The sequence below is a fragment of the Vigna angularis genome, chromosome 3, assembly GCF_016808095.1.
Source record: "Vigna angularis cultivar LongXiaoDou No.4 chromosome 3, ASM1680809v1, whole genome shotgun sequence".
In the NCBI taxonomy this organism is placed as follows: Eukaryota; Viridiplantae; Streptophyta; class Magnoliopsida; order Fabales; family Fabaceae; genus Vigna; species Vigna angularis.
In genome coordinates this window covers 14,516,770-14,533,537 of record NC_068972.1, presented here as the reverse complement: position 1 = coordinate 14,533,537, position 16,768 = coordinate 14,516,770, and the positions used below count along the sequence as shown (strand labels likewise).

Sequence of the window (16,768 nt, the reverse complement as noted above, 5' to 3'; positions counted from 1 at the left end):
ACAAACAGCGTCTGGTCTTGGTCCGTGCCGCCACGAAAGCTGATCCTGCAATTTTGTAAGTGAACACTCTCGACATCATCAACAACTGCTAACGTATATTTACATTTATAGCCACATTTTTCACATAATGTTACTTTACTTAGCCCTTGATGACTAACTAAGGTAGATGTTTTGGTTGATGCTCCATCAATTTTTCCTTGCAAATTGAAAATTGGCAAAGAAAAGGAATAATAGTTGTGGCATGGTGTAAGGAGAATTTCATGAGGTGAATTGCAGAGTAAACATGGTTACATAACATGACAATAAGGTTGTGTATTTGATTTGATTTAGAATAGAAGAAAATTGTTTCGTATCGTGGTTCCATACCCATATGCTTGAATATTTATGGGAAGTTGTTAGTCACGAGACCGTGATCACCGGGGTAAAGGAAAAGCCGCGTTCAGTTCCTTTCCATTTCGCGGACCAATCAATCACCATGCATGGCCCTAACTAGTTACTTTTTTATATTTCCCAGTGAACTTCATCACTCTCCTTCCAATCAGGAGTGATTCTTGCAACACAAATGTCTAAACATATTCAATTTGTAAGCATTCATTTATTAACATATGTCTCTATTAACATCATCAAAATCTAAAATATATAACTTCATAGGCCAAAATTATATAAATTCAGACCCTTTTGCACAATTGTGTGGAAAATAACAATAATATTAACAAATATTTATACATTGCGGGGCTTGCTTTCAGTGAAATAAAAAGATGAATATTTTATATTCTGAACTACCAACAGGATGGTTAGAATCTTGGCAAGAAAGTCACACAAATAATACATTAAGAAATACATTAATCTAAGAAAGATAGCTTATTCCATTTAGTTTTCAGAATATTTTTGTTTGAAATTATTTAACTTTAGAATATAACTATTTTCAGAATACACTACTTGATAAAATGAAAAAAGTGAATTTATTCTAAAACATTTAATAAAAATAGAGCATATTTGGTATTAAATGTCTGGAGAATTTTGATTAAGTTTAAATGGTGGAGTAATATAGATGTACCAAAAAACACGAATGAGCTGGCGTCTGATCATATGTTAGTGGAGAGCTTTCTCTCAGAACAAAATTCCATGTGGCCTACAGCTGTATAATGATGCTGCCTTTTCGAAATTACCAAAAACCCCACCATTTTCCATTTCATATATTTTTTATATATTATGCTATAAGTTAACCTTCACATGTGCGCAGCTAATGTTCACACTCCTTCAAACCCATGCCAATGCCAGCTCAGACACAAATTCTGCAAAACAACATATTTTAACAAAAAAACATAGGAAAGTGAAAATTATTAAGTACAAGATTAAGACAATATTTGAAAGAATTTCCCCCCTAAGCTATAAATTGACTCAAGTAATTTCTGAATAAATATAAAAGATTTTAAAATGAATTGTGTTTTAACCCACTCCAACGGTCACTGACTTGAGGGACTCACGACACAGTACAAGGACCGTAAATTCTCGTACTGTGACAAGTTGTGAGTATTTACTAAGGTCAGTTGTGTGGTTCGCTTGAAATAAGGAGGTTGTGGCAGTAATTTTACACCGACGAATAGGAAGAGAAAAGAAAAGAAGAGAGGTTGGCTGTGAATATCATCGGTATTATTAAGGTGTGTGAGCATTTCATGTATAGAGAGCGCAGTCATGGGCGAGTCAAGCGACTCTGTGTCCATTGACATTGATTTGATACCTTTGGGAGGAAAGGTAATGCCACTTTATCACGTGATAACTTTGAAAAGAACCGTGATTTCATTTTACTCTTCTCCAAGTTTTTCCATGATGTAATGGAGTTTCTATGATAACCATGTATTTAACATAGATTATACTTTTGCAGGAATGCACGGTGAAAACAAGTAAAGGTTCTCTGTCTGTGCTTGTATGTGGAGATCAAGAAAAACCCGCTCTAATAACCTACCCGGACGTCGCCCTTAATTGTAATCTCTTGTTTCTATTTTCTTGTGTTTTTTACAATATATATTCAATGAGTTTTCTTGTAAAATGTTACCGGACTTGTGTATTATTTCCACAGCTTGATTTGGCCTTTTGCAGATGTGTCTTGTTTCCAGGGTCTGTTGTTCTGCCCAGATGCAGCTTCTTTGTTGCTTCACAACTTCTGCATTTATCACATTGATGCACCTGGACATGAGGTCGGTATTTGCATTCTCCTTCTTCATTCCAAGTTTCGTGTTCCAAGTTATGTATGCGTCCATAGGCTTTTCTATGTGACTCTGTCCCTTTATATTGTGAATTCTTTGGCACCGTTCAATGTTGTGGAATCTAACTTGCGTATTAGAGTTGACTTGGATGTACAATGTCTGGGATGTTCTCTTCTCCTGGTGTCTAATTTGACTCTCTTCTCATTTGTTTAAGAGTTATTGCAGTTGGGAGCTGATGTCATTTCTTCTGATGAACCGTTGCTTTGCGTGGATGACCTTGCTGACCAGATTGCAGAAGTCCTTGATTTCTTCGGGTATGTTCAACATCGGATATTCAAAATATCCCCTATTGTTTTACTGGGAAGAAAGTGATATTTTTTGTGCATCTATGGGTAATTTAAAGTAAGGGAGTGAGCACATGTGTTAGGTCTATGTAAAGGAACTTAAGTATTTGTTATTGAATATATTTTTAGATTACTGAAACGAGTCTCTTTGATATTCTTAATTGGTTTTGGATTTTAACCCTTATCGAAAACCCTCTTAAATCAGGCTAAGGGAGGTTCTGTGCTTGGGTGTAACAGCTGGTGCTTACGTTCTCACTCTATTTGCTGTAAGTTAACATTTGTGAATTATAACTTCATCTACCATAAAAATCCAGTGTAGTGAACCATCGTGCTTTTTTCTAATTTGGCAGATGAAATACAAAGAACGAGTGCTTGGATTGATTCTTGTTTCACCTATTTGTAAAGCTCCTTCATGGACTGAATGGCTATACAACAAGGTTTAATATCTCTGTTATCGTTTGCTTTTATCTTATGTTATCTACTGAAGTATTTGTATCTGGATTAAGGCGTTTAGTAAAACATTAACTGACAAGGATGCGCATGTTTTCTTTGTATACAACAGAACATTAAGAAAACTTAAGTCTATCATGTGTGTCTGACATAGCAATGAATCCCATGTCAGCATAAATTGTTATCATATCTCAATTCCTTAGAAGCTTGGAACTTTTAAAGCATTAGAAAAAAAAAACTCATTACCTTGTAAATATAAGGTCTGCCTAAAACATTTTTATACCATTCATGCAGGTGTTGATGAATTTGTTATACTTTTATGGTATGTGCGGTTTACTGAAGGAATGCCTTCTGCAGCGTTACTTCAGTAAGGTATTTTTCCCATGCTTTCCCTCACCCCTCTTTGTGAAGGTGGAATCGTTGCTGTATGTTTCATTACTTCTCTACATTTGTTATAGGAGCTTAGGGGCAATGTTCAGGGAGCAGAATCGGACATAATACTAACATGCCGAAGGGTATGAACATATCAGTTTTAGTAACAACTAGTAGACGTAATTTTAGTATCTATAGAACTCTTACTAGCTGATAATATATTCTGATCCATATTACAGCTTCTAGACGAGAGACAAAGTTTGAATGTTATGCGATTTCTCCAAGCAATTAATGCGTAAGTTATAATTTTTGATAAACATATTTTTTGTTTGTTTTAGTTTCTCGCTGCTCCTGTATTTTCTCCCTTTAGATATTTAATTCATGTGAGCCATTGTGTACAACTAGAATTGATGAGGCTTAAAACATTCTTCAGATGATTAAATACTATATTTTGGTGGTCTGTTTATGGTTTATACAACTAGAATTTGAATCGGCACAAAAGTGTTGTTTCGGTGATTTTTTACCATGGTTAACTGCTTGCAGAAGGCATGACCTGACTGAGGGTCTGAAGGAGCTGCAATGTAAGACACTTATATTTGCAGGAGAGAGCAGTCCATTCCATGCTGAATCTGTGTACATGAGCACAAGAATGGATAACAGAAACTGTGCGCTTGTTGAGGTAGGTAGTCCATTCATTATATAAGTCAATATGTATATAATCTAGTTGAGAAAGACAAACAGAAATAAGATGATGAATTTAAAATTCTTGTTCAGGTTCAGGCTTGTGGTTCATTAGTAACAGAAGAGCATCCAAATTCCATGATAACGCCACTGGAGTGTTTCTTAATGGGCTATGGTTACCACAGACAAATACATGGTGCTTCCTCTTCCAGCAATGGGTCAAACCCGGCAAGCCCCTCTAGTCATTCATGCATAGCACCAGAACTCCTCTCCCCAGAGAGTTTAGGTATTAAGCTCAAGCCCATCAGAACCCGAGTTGATGTTGAAATATAACTTTGGCCCCAATACTGCAGTGGAATGAGCTAAATCATTGCACATAATATAATATATGGCTAGTGTAGGATATTCTTTGATTGTGTTGGAGGACTACTGATCCTATCTGCAAAATAGCTGTTTTTCCTACAAATGTAAAAAAGTAGGAGGTATCTTTATCTTTATTTATTTATAGTTTACAATAGGACTATTCTTTTTACTAATCATGTTTTTTGAGATACATCTCTCACCTTACTGCTTTTCAGGTGATTATTTATGTTACTAATGTTGATTTTTTGAAGTGAATATATGTGGATTACTTTGCCCTTTTCTTGTTTCGGTTATTAGTGTCTGTCTTTAGCTTTTTTTAAGGTTAATCATATGCGCCTTCTAACATTGTCACTTATCTTTGGACAATAGGTGAAAGGTAGGCCTTTTAAAGGTAAAGTTTTACTTTTAATAAGTTTGTGTTACCGTATTTGGACCCAAGAAATTTAAATAGATGACAAAGTGGAAAAGCCCTTCTTTTGACTCGTGAAAAAGTAAAAATTTGAATTCTTTATTAATTTTTTTATATTATTTTGTTGTTGTATTTTCAATATATATACATATTTATTTTAATGTTTTAAAATGTATTAAAAATATTTTTAAAATCCCAACACGAATATACTTTAAACATTAATATCAAAAAATAAGAAGAAAATATGAACTCGACAAATAAAATTAGTCCCTGAATACTATTAGGAAAAATAAATAATAAAAATGAAATTAATTTCGTAAATTAAAATTAATTTGTAAATGTATTAATTTATTAATATTATGAGTAGTGAAATAATGTAATTAAAATACATTTTATAATAGATATTTAAGATAAAGAATATCAATACTAATATAACATTACTGCTAATATAAATCAATATTAATAATTTGTATAAATAAAGAAAATTAAGCTAAGATGAGACTTTTCAGAAAATATAATAAAGTCTAAGGTTTGAATCCAAACCTGTAAAAAGTAGCAGGTCATGCATGTTGAGTCAATTTTCATCACATGGGTTGTTTACCAAGTAGCACAATTTCTGTAACAATTGTGCTGTAAGTAAATACACATGGGGAGAGTTTACAAATTGCAAGCTAATGGCAATAAACACTGTACTGTGCTAAAAAAAAATGTAATAAAGAGAGAAATAACTTAAAAGTATTAGTGTAATTTGTGCTACCATCCCCATTCTACTCTCTTTACCTAATCCTTCGCTAGATCGGTATGTATCTCTTCAAAGCCTGCTTTCCTCCAACCGCCGCCGCCGCGGCGATCCCTCCGATGGCACCGGCTATGGCGGCTGATCGAGGTCCGGCCGCAGCCCTGTAGAGCGCTCCGGTGCCGAGTCCGGCGACGGCGCTGTTGACTAAGTCATCGGTGCCCCTGGCGTGGATCATCCCACTCTCGAGGCCGGCGAAGATGAGACCCAGGACGCCGAGCGAGTTGCCGAGTTTGCGACCCGCGTGGCCGCCTGAGTTGAGCACTCGGTTGAGACGGATTTTGAGGGAGTCGCCGGACTCGGCCTCTCGGAGGCCCTGGACGGTGCCTCTGGTGGCGCCGATGATTGCACCGGAGAGGTAGGCGGTGCCGGTGTAATACTGGAGGTTGTCGCCCCAGGATCGGTGGGTCCTGGCGGCTTCTTCCGAGAAGAGGTGCTCCGGCGCGGTGGGGAGGTTATAGAGTTTTTGGATTGGAACGTTGAGGTCCTTGTAGGGATGGTAGAGGCGCGTGTTGTTCTTATCCTTGGAGTTGCTTGAAGAATCCGCCATCGCCGTCTGTGAATGAAAGAAAATACGAGTCAAGTCTAATGAACGTAGGGTTTAAGGAAGATGAAGGGTTTTGTAATTTTTAACTTGTTTTTAAGATACCACTTGGATTTATTTAATATTACTATTCTTTTTCAAAAGCAACACCAAAGTCATAGTTTATTTTGTAACAAAACTAGGAATTTACTTTGTCTTTCTCTGGTTTTTATCCTAGTTGTTTTAAAAGAAATATTTAAGAAAATTGTTTCTTTTTTTTAATATAACTTTAAGCTACTTGTTTATTATATTTAGTTTCTTATTTCAATATATTTGTGTTATTAAATTTTTTTCTCTATTGTTATAACTAATATTTTAATTTTCATGTTAATTAAATTAAGAGTATAATAGAATGTAATTATGTAATATTTAAAATTAAAGATAAAAAGGGTAAACTTTTATTAAAAACTAATAATTAAAAAGGAATAGGTGAGAGTGACAGTCAAAAACATCATTTGGGTATTTTATTTCAAAATTAATAATTTAGGTATTTAAAAAAAATCTCATTACATTTTTTCTATTTATAAAATTTATCTTTTTAAGATTATTTTGTTTAATTTTATTTTCTCTAGTTTGAATCCGTTAACTTATTACACGGCTAAGAATTACTCCATTATTATTAAGAAGGAAAAAAAAATATTCATTGAATTAAGATGTATGATTTGATTTTAATAATCATTATTCTATCCACATAAGTTTTTTCTTTTGTTGTTGTTGTAATTTGAAAAAACAAAATAAAAGATATTAAACATTTTGAAACTTCTCATTTCAATTTGAGCCAATTATTGTTCTTTTGTTTTTGTTTTTCAAAACATGGTTAATTGGGATACCGATTGTGTTCTATTATTGTTTTTATGTGTTAATTGGGATGATATAATTGTTGGTTAGGGTAAATGTTTAAAACAAACATATCTTTCAAATTTTAAATGTTTATATTTTGAAATAAAGCGTTTGGTGCATTACGTTGAAGGTAAAGTGTTTGGATTTTTTCTGACGGAATTCACTCTTTAATGTTGAGTTTCATCATTTTTTTTTTCTGATTGACATGGTCTTAACTCTTATGTTATTTTTGTACTTTCTTATTTCTTCTAGTTACGTAAACTTTACAACATGCTACCTCAACTCATTCATGCTTGTGTGCAGTGTTATGTACAAAATATTCGCAAAGGAATTTGGTTTCAGTGTTATGATCATATAATGCAAAATCACTTCGGAATTCAGGTTTTTTATCTTTAAAGACACTTTACTAAACATATTAGCGAAGGTTTGCAAATATATTAAAGACAATTAGTACTTTGTTTTATGAAGTTCTTATTAACATTTAACAGACAAGTTTGAGAACCACAATGATTAATGTGTGTTGGTGTCACCCATAGTCACATTCTGAAAATTGTTAATTAATAATTTGAAGAATTTAAAATAAAAGGGAGAAACGTATACCTTTGAGTGCCCTTATGATTCACGAAAGGAGAGAAACTCTCGTGGAAAAGGAGTATAAGATGACCAAATAAATAGGAGTAGAACAAATAATTCGTAATTTTCAATAAGATTTATGTTTGAGAGTAACGTTATAGAATTTGATTGTACAATATATATATATATTTAAATAAAGTAACAATAAACAAATTAAAATACGACTATTTAAACCATTTCTTATTACGTAATCGCTCTTCAACAAATTTTATTGTTGATTTGGACAAAACCTTTTTTTTTTTAATTACGAAGAGTTTATTAGATATGTGATATTTTGGGAGTGTAGAATTTGCATTGTATTTACTTTGTTCACACCACCAAGATAAAGTTGTACTTTGTGTTACTTAACTGTCGAGGTGTACTTGCAAAAATAAAAGAAGCCCACGAAGACGACCCATTTATGTTTGGGTAAGTTCGGCCCACAATGGGCTCTAGGTTTTTTAATAATTAAGATAAAATTAGAAGGTTGAAGGAGAAGAGAGAAAAGGTTTTGAAAATAAAAATAAATGCAGCGGAAAGCATGCCCAATAGGTGAAAACTGGCAGCTATAGAGAGGTACGAAGGGTGGAGATTGAAGCAATCTAATGAGAAGGGGAAGTTGCTACTTATGACATATCTCTTTCCACAACTCATTCCAACCTGGTTAACCACTTACCCCACCCCCTCTTTTCTTATTTCGACCACCCCCTCGGGAGGGATGGCGGTGATAATATGATACAAAGGGAGGATTAAAATGCAAAGAAAGTGGCGGAAAGAGGAAAGTAAATGGTTGAATGTGGGGGAAATATTCTTATTGTTGGCGTTCTTAGATCCAAACTCTACATGGAATAGTAGGCCCAACATATCCATCAATAAATTGAAATATTTTGAGTGAGGCTGTACTGTAGCACTGTATCCTCTGTACCATGTGAAGATTCCCATCCTTAAATAATTGGTCCCATCCTCTGCATGTTTTCACGTGTCCTGCCATTCGGATGCCGTTAATTACACCATCATGAGCATCAGCTACTGCATAGGATTCGAGTGGCCCAGTGACAACCAAACCAAAACTATTTTTATTTTTCTTTTTTCTTTTCACTTCCATTTTCCACCTCACTCTCCCTCCACGCGCGTCCTCTCCAATCCCCAATCATGCATCCCATCATATCCTCTTCTTCAAGCAACTGCATCATCATCCCATACGATACAAACCTTCTCTTCTGTATACTGCTGTCAATCATTCTCCCTCAATTCGCATCTCCTTTCTCATTCTTCTCCCTGTCTAAACTTTTTCCGCTACAAGGAATACCAACGCATCATAAAGATCACTTTGGATTTTATTTCAAAATGGGAAAAAGGCTAAAAAGCACTGAATATGCTTCTTTTTATTTCTAACGTGCTCTGATTCACCTCTTCAAGAAAACCACATTTTCACTTGTAAAATATTAACAACTATTACAAATATATGATTTGATTAATCTCGTAATTCTTTCTTTTCAATTAACAAGTTGTTGATTGACATCATTATGACTTGATAATCCAGGGAGAGTTTTGATAATTTCTGTGCTAACCCTCCTTTTATTATTATTATTATTATTATTATTATTATTATTATTATTATTATGATTATATAGAATATTGTCTGGTAGCTAGGGGTGTGAGTTCACTTTCTTCCAAAAGGGTGTGGTGGTGGGCTATGATTTCTCTTGCATGCAAGGACAAATTCTTTGATAAATGTGAGAGAGAAAGAAAGACAGAAAACAGAGAGAGGGAGAGAGAGAGAGGGAGGTTGGTGCGTGGTTTGTAAGTTGGTTGTAGGCTATTGCTGATTTTAATTTACAGTGAGCACAGGAAAGAAGAGGTAAAGAAGAGAGAAGTAGTAGTGTCAACAGAAACATGTTCGATGGAGTACCTGAGCAGTTCCACCAATTCATAACTCCAAGGACCTCACTGCCTCTTCACTTACCTTTCCCTCTCCATGCTTCTGGCACTCCCAATACCACCTTCCCTTCCAATTTTGATCCTTACAACCCTCATCAGCTGCCACTCCAACCCAACACTCTCTTGCACCCGTTACACCATCCACCCCCTACCCACAAAGATGAACAAGACAAGGAACAAAACACCGCTGTCTCAATGAACTTCCAAATCCAAAGAGATCAAGGGCACCAACTTCCCCAGCTCATTGATCCCTGGACTAACGACGAAGTCCTTTCTCTCTTGAGGATCAGATCTAGCATGGAGAGTTGGTTCCCAGAACTCACTTGGGAACACGTTTCCAGGTATATCAATTACTATACCTTCTTTTTTACTGTTCTTGCCTGTTCTCTACGCTCTTTTCCATCAACAATTCTCCTGCAAATCAAGGCAATAAATTCTTTAACAGAGAATTAATTACCGGCTGCACTTTGTGTTTCATCAGTGTAGTTGCATCGTGTGCGCTACCTAAAACCTTCGTGTGGTAGACAAAAGCACACGTGCACCCACACTTTAGCTCACACACTGACACCTTGACACACATAAACACTGAGCCCGAGAGGAAGGAAGGGACGAAAACTGAAGGAAGAAAGCAAAATTGTCTATTATTATACTTGTTAAAGACAAAGATGCTGTTAGATGCTTCATTCCATGGTTGGTTTTGGATTTATATAATTTATGGTGTGGGCGCAGGAAGCTGGCAGAGCTTGGATATAAAAGGAGTGCAGAGAAGTGCAAGGAGAAGTTTGAAGAAGAAAGTAGATACTTCAACAACAACATTAATTACGGCAAGAATAACAACAATTATCGGTTTCTCAGTGAGCTCGAACAGCTTTACCATCAAGGGGGTGCCGATCATCTCGGGACCCAAGAAAAGACTCAGCAACTACACAAACAAGACAAGATGGACCACCATCCATTGGAAGAAGGGGATTCTGGAAAACTCGAGGCACCCGTGACAAAACAAAACCACGATGCAGCAGCTCTGGAGAAGAATCAGGGACGCAAGAGAAAGAGGCCCGGTAGGTTTGAAATGTTTAAGGGTTTTTGTGAGAGCATTGTGCACAAGATGATGGCGCAGCAAGAAGAGATGCACAACAAGCTCCTCGAGGACATGATGAAGAGAGACGAAGAGAAGTTCACTCGAGAGGAAGCTTGGAAGAAGCAAGAGATGGAGAAGATGAACAAGGAGCTCGAGATGATGGCTCGTGAGCAGGCCATTGCAGGTGATAGACAGACCAACATTATTCAAATACTGAACAAATTCTCGGTCACTCCTGCATCGAACAAGAGCCTCAAGGTAGTAACTAATGGCTCAAACCTAAAATCTCACATTACCCAAAACCCTAATCCTTCACAAAACATCCCAGCTACACCCGCAACAGAAAACCCTACCTCGAGTGTTGCACAAGACACGTTACAACTGATTGCCAATCCTTCTACTTCTTCCTCTTCGGCTCAAGTTCCTCAACCCAACCCTAGTTCTTCCTCTCTAAATAGCCAGAATAACATAAACCCAATAGAGAGAAATTCGGTTTTGAATAAAAGCTTGTCATCAAACGTTGGCGAGAAAGACGATGTTGGGAGAAGGTGGCCAAAGGACGAAGTGTTGGCACTGATAAACCTGAGGTGCAGCAGTGTGAGCAACAACGGCAGCAATGAGGAGAAGGAAGGGAACAAGGTGCCTCTGTGGGAGAGAATCTCACAAGGGATGTCGGAATTAGGATACAGGAGGAGTGCAAAGAGGTGCAAAGAGAAGTGGGAGAACATAAACAAGTACTTCAGAAAAACCAAGGATGTCAATAAGAAGAGGTCCCTCGACTCAAGGACTTGTCCCTACTTTCATCAATTGAGCAGTCTCTATAATGAAGGAAAACTGGTTCTACAATCCGAACGGCCAGAAAGCCACACGGATAATCCACCTGAGAATCTGGAGCAAGTGCAAGCGGATCAAACACGAGCCGAGTCTTCTTCTCAAGTGGGGTCTGGTGGTTTCAGCGTGCAGCAGCAGGTTGATCATGGAGGTGAGAAAACCTTGATGCAAGTACCTTCTTTGGATTTTGATCAGTTTTAATTCATTGATTTGTCCAGGCACAAAATAATAACGAGTACCAACTCTTTTGTAACTCTGTGTTTTTGTTTTTTTGGTTGATGATGGCGTTCTTTAATATATATTTATATATATAGCATATAAAATTGATTATTGTATATTAGAAAAGCTTAGAATCTGGGTGGCACCGACAGCTATAGGTAGTTTGAGGAACGAGAACAATTAATATTCCTATTCCTGTGTAAGTGTGATATTTATGATGTATTTTACTTTATGTTAGTGAGGGGAATGAATAGATGTTTGATATTTGTTTTAATGGGGGAAGACATTGACCCTGTTAAAAAAATAAAGGGAGAGGAAGCAAAACATTCTTTAGGACATTCTTCACTTTTGTAACTAGTCACTGGAACTAAGAAAAGGTTAAAGGAAGCATCAGTCTTTTTCGTCCAAGTATACTGGGAAAACTGAGTTTAGGTATACTCACCCTAAAGTCCCGCCAACATAAGTTTTATCTCTAATGTCCAACATTCAAATTTTTACTATTATGGATAACTTTGTCACCCACCAAGTAATAATGAATCTTGTACTCAAGTGCTAGGGGCCACCTTCTTACAATTTTCATCACACCAAAATTATCCACTTTCCATCTCTCTATTCACATTTCGCAATGCTTGTAAACTATTATACAAATTTCATTTCCATCCATTTATCTACTAATTATTAATTTCCCATAAGTTTGCTTGCAGTATATTTATAGAAAATATGTATATAAATAACAGGATATAAGAAGAATAAAAGAAAATGAGAATAACTTAGATAATATTAACATAGAGATAAGGAAAATGTTATATACTTTTTTTTATACGTATAGATTATTTTTTCCATCTTGGTATATACACGCATGTTAATATATTAAAACTATTCACAATCGTTATAGATTTTAAACAAGAGAGAGGCACAAGTTAATTACCCGTATATAACTAAATATTAGAAAAAATCATTCTATTTAATAACTTTTTCGTACATTTAATTGAAATATTTTGTTGAATAAATCAAACTCTGTAAAAAAATATTGAATCTTAAACATCTGCATTCATTTTTATTCATCTAAAGCTTTAATATACGTGTAATGTTTTTGCTCAGTGTAAACATTTAATACCATGTTTAAACATTAAATTTTTAAAATTAAGCAATGTTAGTCCAATATTAATATTTTATCTTACCGATAACAATATTTTTTAATATATTTTAATGATATATGTTAAAAATTTGTCATTAAACATATTATTAATCCTACACGAATGAATAGACATGCTATAATATTTTCTATTTGAAGTTGGAAACACATATTAACAATATTGCAATAAAAAGGTATAATGCTAAAAAAATTGCAATTATCATGTAATCGAATTTTCATAGAACTAAAATTCGACATTGTTAACTTAAAACTATGGACCAAAACAACATTTAAGCCACTTTTAAAAGTATCTGATATTTCATTAAATAAATTGAATTTAACATCTGGTATGTTTTTAAAATAATATAAATGTCAATTGTAAAATATAAACATATAAATATTATAAATGTTTACCGTGTTTAAAAATGAATTTACATGACTATTAAAGTATTCCTCCATGAAAAAAATGAAAGCTGTATAAATAGTTAATAAAGAACTGTCGTACCTTTGTATTGAAACATGGAATTGTGCAATACTGTTGGGTAAAAAATTAGTTACTGATGAAAAGAGTTAGTTAGGTCAATACTGAAACAGTGTTTACACTCTACAGTACTCTGAGTTACTACATGGCATCATAGTTCTTAATGAATGGCACCATTCATTTTCGATAGGTAGTTGTCAGTGCACACAGTGCATATATTTTCGTGCCAAAATCATCTTCGTTATTCTTTCTTGATTGATTGATTACTTCTGCTTGATTCACAATCTTCCAAATCTTTCTTGTTTTTTTCTCACCAGAAACACGTTCTTCAGCAGGAGAGTACCCAAATCCGAACTACTAACACATTCATAAACCTTTTTTGTTCCCGATAACTATTCTCATTCAAAAAACTTTTATATAATTGAGAAGAGAGACTATAGATAACAAGAGAGAGAAATATATACAATGGCTAGAATAGAGTCAAAGAAGTGATGCAATATATCATTATAGGCCCACCAGTGGTATTCTTTTCTTTCTTTTTGTTTTTGGTCAGTCTAGTTTTTGTTTCTTGTTTTTGTAAAAAGCTTCAAAATAGAAGCTTTGAAGTATGATATGTTGAAGGTTTTCTATCAAAAGTTTTCTTGATAAGAATTTCAGGTAAACATACCCTGTTGTGATATAACAATGATATATAAAAAAAGTTATAATTGAAGTATCGATATGAGAAAGATTCATTATTGGAAAGATGGTTGAGAATTTAACTTTGAGTATAAGTTTAAAAGCCTTATAAAATAATGTTTTTTTTGTCTTGAGGTTTTGAATAAGTTGAATTCAAATAATATTTTACTGTCTTTCCGGTACATTATCTTCTGACCAAGACCAAGACATTTACACACTGAAATAATTGAATTGATTTAGTTGAACGTCTTGAATTATTTATTAATTTATTTTAAAATGGAGTTGATTTTGTTTATTTATTAATGACAAGGCTGAAAATGAAGAGGTGGAGTTGGAGTACAACAGGTGTTATGGTGAAAGCCTGGTAACGATGTTAAAGATAGAAGAAGTTGTGGAAGGTAAACCTTTTCCTATGCTTTAGGGTGAGTGAATGAAAGTACGAAAGAAAAAAGCTAAAGAAAGAACGAAAAAAGGATGTCAAAATGCAAGAGAAAAATGTGTACATAAAAGGAGGGTAGAATCAGTCTAATAATTTCTATGCTTTTTATATCCTCCAGTGTGCCATGCATAGCACACTTTTCCATTTATTAATTAATTCAACTCCATCACTAACAAACTTTAATAAATCCCCTACTTTTGTTCAAATAGAGATCTTTTGGTTTAGCCTCTTTCAACATCCTAATTATTGGCCCAATCTCATTGTTTTCACTACTCACAAAGTGACAAAGATAAAAATACTTATCAAGTATACAAAAAAAATATATCCTTAACCACATTAAAATACAAGGGATGCAGTTCCTAAAACTTACTATTTTATACTATTTCAAAATTTTTAAATTTGTTATAATATAAAGGTATTATAAAAATTTTATTTACATTTTAATTTAACTGATAATTGTTTTATTCATATATAACCAAATATTTTATTTAATACAATACAATATATTGAATATCCTCTTTTACTACATTTATACTACATCTACCTGTTCATGATTTTTTTTTAGTAATACTTCATTTTTAAGCTGAAGGGTTTGAACGTCACCATTATTCTTGAACTAGTGATGGTGAGACAGAGAAAGTTTTAAAAGCTATTATATTTGACAAGGTGAAGATGTTGCTCACTCCGTTGTGTTTAAATATTTTTATATATGGTTGTTTTCCAGAAATATGAAAATTAAGTTGACATATCTTAAAAAATTAAATTTGAATAACTGGTTTCCAAAATATTATTTTTTATATTAAATACACTTTATGTCCTTAAATATAGTTATGCTTTTATTTTATTTTTTTGGAATATTTCGTTACTCTTAAGTAACGTCTCTATGATCGTGGTAGTTTACCGTTGGGTTAATTTTAGATCGAAGGATATTTAAAATCGATTATGTAACAAACATGATTATGTGCATTGAAAGATTGAACGGTTAACTTAAAATAAATCTATAAATATAGATTAAAGAGATAAATAATCATATTTAATACCTATTAAACATCTAAAACTGTTGAATTTTTATGGATTTTGACATCATAACATCTTCTACATATATTCTTTGAGCGGGGTTAGACAAAAGACGCAAAAAACAATAAAAGAAAGACTGTATTTGAAGGCTTTAGATCTAATAGTGTTTAATTACCCTAACTCCGAAATAATATCTAATTTTATAAACAAGTTTTTGAATTAAAATAATTAAGTTATTCTTAAGTAAAAAATGAAATTAATTAGTATATTAATTATTTTATAAATAAATTAATCACATATATATTTTTATAATTATTTTAAAATATTTTATAATTACATATAATTATACAAACAGTTTTTATAGTGAATTTGAATCGTGATAAAAAGAAAATGAAAGAGTAGGTATTATTTTATAAATGTTAATAGATTAAAGTGAATAATTATAGAAAAATATTATTATTGAGAGGTTTAAAAAATAATAAATAAAATGAGGTAGAGGAGAGGAAGGGAATGGAAAAGCGAGACTAGATGATAGAAAATGAGATGAAGCAATGGAGCATACAGCGACAAGACAGGGGATGCATATGGTGTAAGGTTGCTGTTGGGGAGTGGGTCCCACACCCATGTCTGCAATCACACATCTCACACACTGCCACCACGCACCTCACATGTGCTTCTGCTCTCCCTTGTCTTATTCTCTCCGCTAACATCCACGCTACCAACAACACTACCACCACTGCACGTGCATCTCCTGCTCCTACTCTCTACACACTCTCAACTCAAACCTTTCATTCAATCTCTTAGTCAAAGTCAACGCCTACCGAGCAAGCCCACCCCACCCCACCCCACTCAACTACAAAAAATCTTTCGGCCCAAATTCATTCTTTTCTCAAATTTTTCCAATCCAAATCAGGTCAACACATTCTATTCTATTCTACTCTTCAAAAAATTACTCTAACAAATAACAACTCCATTTTATCTCATATAAATTATTCTCAACATTTTACTTAATCAATCAAGTAATTTCCCCCTCGATTCATATGTCATTATCTTATCATTAACTATCCTATTATGTTATCTTGTCACGTTATAACTTTTTTTTTTCTTCTTTTACTAATATTACAATTCTAAAATATTATATATATACTTTTATATGAAAAACCACTATATGGGCATCGTATAAAAAAGATTCACGTAAACCATGATAGTCAAAATAGAGAATGTGACTGTGATAGATCATATCAAAGTCATCGAAGATGATCTATAAGAAGAGATAAAAGTGTTGATCATTA

General features: G+C 33.9%; 3 protein-coding genes across 6 annotated transcripts; 2 read left to right on the top strand and 1 right to left on the bottom strand.

The window, feature by feature from the left end:
* Nucleotides 1-1,021: 1,021 nt before the first annotated feature.
* Nucleotides 1,022-6,227, bottom strand: LOC108343819 (mitochondrial import inner membrane translocase subunit TIM23-2). Of its 4 annotated transcripts, none has more exons than XR_008248008.1 (3): nucleotides 5,607-6,227; nucleotides 5,370-5,442; nucleotides 1,022-1,295 (listed from the first exon to the last, which is right to left on the bottom strand). XR_008248008.1 is itself a non-coding variant. In XM_052875293.1 (2 exons), exon 1 carries the CDS (start codon nucleotides 6,170-6,172, stop codon nucleotides 5,618-5,620), a length of 555 nt encoding a protein of 184 aa, XP_052731253.1. In that variant the 5' UTR covers nucleotides 6,173-6,227; the 3' UTR covers nucleotides 4,264-4,401; nucleotides 5,607-5,617. The 4 variants fall into 4 exon arrangements, 2 of the variants coding, with proteins under 2 accessions (XP_052731253.1, XP_052731252.1); XR_008248007.1 differs by lacking the exon at nucleotides 1,022-1,295 and adding an exon at nucleotides 4,266-4,401; XM_052875293.1 differs by lacking the exons at nucleotides 1,022-1,295; nucleotides 5,370-5,442 and adding an exon at nucleotides 4,264-4,401.
* LOC108343818 (protein NDL2) lies at nucleotides 1,568-4,693 on the top strand. Its single transcript, XM_017582210.2, has 11 exons — nucleotides 1,568-1,755; nucleotides 1,886-1,985; nucleotides 2,101-2,198; nucleotides 2,433-2,521; nucleotides 2,757-2,817; nucleotides 2,902-2,988; nucleotides 3,296-3,373; nucleotides 3,460-3,516; nucleotides 3,613-3,668; nucleotides 3,917-4,052; nucleotides 4,148-4,693. The coding sequence occupies exons 1-11, from the start codon at nucleotides 1,696-1,698 to the stop codon at nucleotides 4,385-4,387; spliced, it is 1,062 nt and encodes a 353-aa protein (XP_017437699.1). The 5' UTR covers nucleotides 1,568-1,695; the 3' UTR covers nucleotides 4,388-4,693.
* Nucleotides 6,228-9,321: 3,094 nt separating the features above from the next.
* LOC108346017 (trihelix transcription factor GTL2) lies at nucleotides 9,322-11,834 on the top strand. The gene is made up of 2 exons (XM_017584932.2): nucleotides 9,322-9,939; nucleotides 10,328-11,834. The coding sequence occupies exons 1-2, from the start codon at nucleotides 9,554-9,556 to the stop codon at nucleotides 11,706-11,708; spliced, it is 1,767 nt and encodes a 588-aa protein (XP_017440421.1). The 5' UTR covers nucleotides 9,322-9,553; the 3' UTR covers nucleotides 11,709-11,834.
* The last annotated feature ends 4,934 nt before the right edge of the window (nucleotides 11,835-16,768 follow it).

What these genes read in the sequence shown, in the direction of transcription:
- LOC108343818 (XM_017582210.2), top strand. Translation starts at nt 1,696, where the DNA reads ATGGGCGAGTCAAGCGACTCTGTGTCCATTGACATTGATTTGATACCT. An exon ending in TAATACTAACATGCCGAAGG is followed by an intron (nt 3,517 to 3,612) that starts GTATGAACATAT and finishes TCCATATTACAG; the next exon opens with CTTCTAGACGAGAGACAAAG. An exon ending in GAAACTGTGCGCTTGTTGAG is followed by an intron (nt 4,053 to 4,147) that starts GTAGGTAGTCCA and finishes ATTCTTGTTCAG; the next exon opens with GTTCAGGCTTGTGGTTCATT.
- LOC108343819 (XM_052875293.1), bottom strand. Translation starts at nt 6,172, where the DNA reads ATGGCGGATTCTTCAAGCAACTCCAAGGATAAGAACAACACGCGCCTC.
- LOC108346017 (XM_017584932.2), top strand. Translation starts at nt 9,554, where the DNA reads ATGTTCGATGGAGTACCTGAGCAGTTCCACCAATTCATAACTCCAAGG. An exon ending in ACTTGGGAACACGTTTCCAG is followed by an intron (nt 9,940 to 10,327) that starts GTATATCAATTA and finishes GTGTGGGCGCAG; the next exon opens with GAAGCTGGCAGAGCTTGGAT.